This window comes from Colobus angolensis, unplaced genomic scaffold (genome assembly GCF_000951035.1).
Source record: "Colobus angolensis palliatus isolate OR3802 unplaced genomic scaffold, Cang.pa_1.0 Scaffold83, whole genome shotgun sequence".
In the NCBI taxonomy this organism is placed as follows: domain Eukaryota; kingdom Metazoa; phylum Chordata; class Mammalia; order Primates; family Cercopithecidae; genus Colobus; species Colobus angolensis.
The window spans coordinates 307,573-309,523 of NW_012122154.1; the positions used below are offsets into that span (position 1 = coordinate 307,573).

General features: G+C 43.7%; 1 protein-coding gene across 1 annotated transcript in view; it reads left to right on the forward strand.

Moving 5' to 3' along the window:
- Positions 1-1,127, forward strand: part of PTGES3L (prostaglandin E synthase 3 (cytosolic)-like) — an 11,718-nt gene extending 10,591 nt beyond the window's left edge. Inside the window, exon 7 of the mRNA XM_011929931.1 lies at positions 27-1,127. Coding sequence (XP_011785321.1) covers positions 27-62 — 36 coding nt within the window. The 3' untranslated portion in view covers positions 63-1,127. The remainder of the gene's footprint in view (positions 1-26) is intronic.
- Positions 1,128-1,951: the final 824 nt, after the last annotated feature.

Genomic DNA, 1,951 nt, shown 5'->3' on the forward strand with positions numbered 1-1,951 from the left:
TTTTTTTTTTTTTTTTTTTCCTCTAGGATGATTCTGACAGTGTGGATGCAACAAGTAATTAACTTTCTACTACAGCAAAGCTGGGAAGGCGGCTGTGGCTATTTTCCAGTTGTTCTGGAAAGCTAGCGCCTAGACCTTTGTCAGCGCTTTGGCTATGCACCAAGTTCCTCTGACACCTCTGAACTTTCCTAGAAGCTCTTTATTAAGGGTCGTCCTTCAAGCTTGTCTTCCTTCTAGACACTTGACTATGGCCTCACATCAGATGCAGGATCAGGGAGGGGTAGACTGGTAGGGCTTCGGATTTCTTACTGATTGGTTTATAATCTCTGTGTTTAGGCCACTTGATTATTTGAGTATGTGTGTGTATGTGGCAAAACAAAAGCCAAAGAAGAAGAATGGAGATTATAGAATTCTCTATTATATGTGCATATGGGGCAAAGCAAAAAGCCAAAGAAGAAACAGATTATAATAAATCTCTAGGAACTGTTCTCTGTCTGTTTCCTTATTGTGCTTACTTCTCCTGGTGGCAAGCCTCTTCTCCCTCTAATAACCAAGCTAGAGTGGTTCCTCTTGCCCAGATTTGTGCTCTGATTTCTTACAGCTAATTCTGTCATCTCTAGAACCAGCCATTTCAGCTTCCTGCACACTCTAGAAATCTCTTTATACTTTTTTTCCCCCCAAGATGGAGTCTTGCTCTGTTGCCCAGGCTGGAGTGCAGCGGCATGATCTCAGCTCACTGCAACCTCCGCCTTCCGAATTCAAGCAATTCTCCTGCCTCAGCCTCCCAAGTAGCTGGGACTACAGACGTACACCACCAGACTCAGCTACTTTTTGTATTTTTTACCTGACATGGGGTTTCACCATGTTGACCACACTGGTCTTGAACTCCTAACCTCAAGTGATCCACCCACCTCAGCCTCCCAAGTGCTAGGATTACATGTGTGAGCCACCACACCCGGCCCTCTTTATACTTTTAAAACTGATTGTTACTCTAGTTAATGTCTATGTTTATTTGTCCATTCAACAGCTATTCCATTTGTCCATAAACATTTTTTGAGTGTCTAATATGTACAACTGACTATAACTTAAACAAAATAAATGCATTGCCTACAGACTTTGCTCTTGAACTCATGGTAAACTATTAGGATTTACTTTAAAAGTAAACTTTATTTATTTATATATGTTTGAGATAAAGTCTTGCTTTCTTGCCCAGGTTGGAATACAGTGGTACATTCATTATTCACTGGAGCCTTGACATCCTGGGCTCAAGTAATCCTGCCTCAGCCTCCTGGGTAGCTAGGACTACACCGCACCTGGCTAAGTTAAAAAATATTTTTGTAGGCTGGGCACGGTGGCTCACGCTTGTAATCCCAGCATTTTGGGAGGCTGAGGTGGGTGGATCACCTGAGGTTGGGAGTTTGAGACCAGCCTGACCAACATGGAGAAACCCTGTCTCTACTAAAAATACAAAATTAGCCAGGCATGGTGGCTCATACCTGTAATCCCAGCTACTCGGGAGGCTGAGGCAGGAGAATTGCTTGAACCCGGGAGGCAGAGGTTCCAGTCAGCTGAGATCACCCCACTGCACTCCAGCCGGGGCAACAGAGCGAGACTCTGTCTCAGAAAAAAAATAAAAGAAAAAGAAAAATGGGAGAATCCAGCCCCACTGATACACATTCCCAAATGCCTCAAGTTGAAGTTTTCAGTGGAGCACGTACTTTACCTCACTTGCTCCTTTTCATTACCTCCCTGATTCTCTTGGGTGTTTGAGCTTTTGATTTCCTGCCCTTTAGGTTGAGATCCAGGCACCGTAACATAACACACTAGCACATCCCATACTCTCTGCCGCAAGCTTTACCTTCTAGCCACAGCAGACTGTTTTGTTTTGTTTATTTTACATAAACCAGGCTGTTTCTCACCTCTGTACCTTTGCTCAAGGTATACCTTCTTC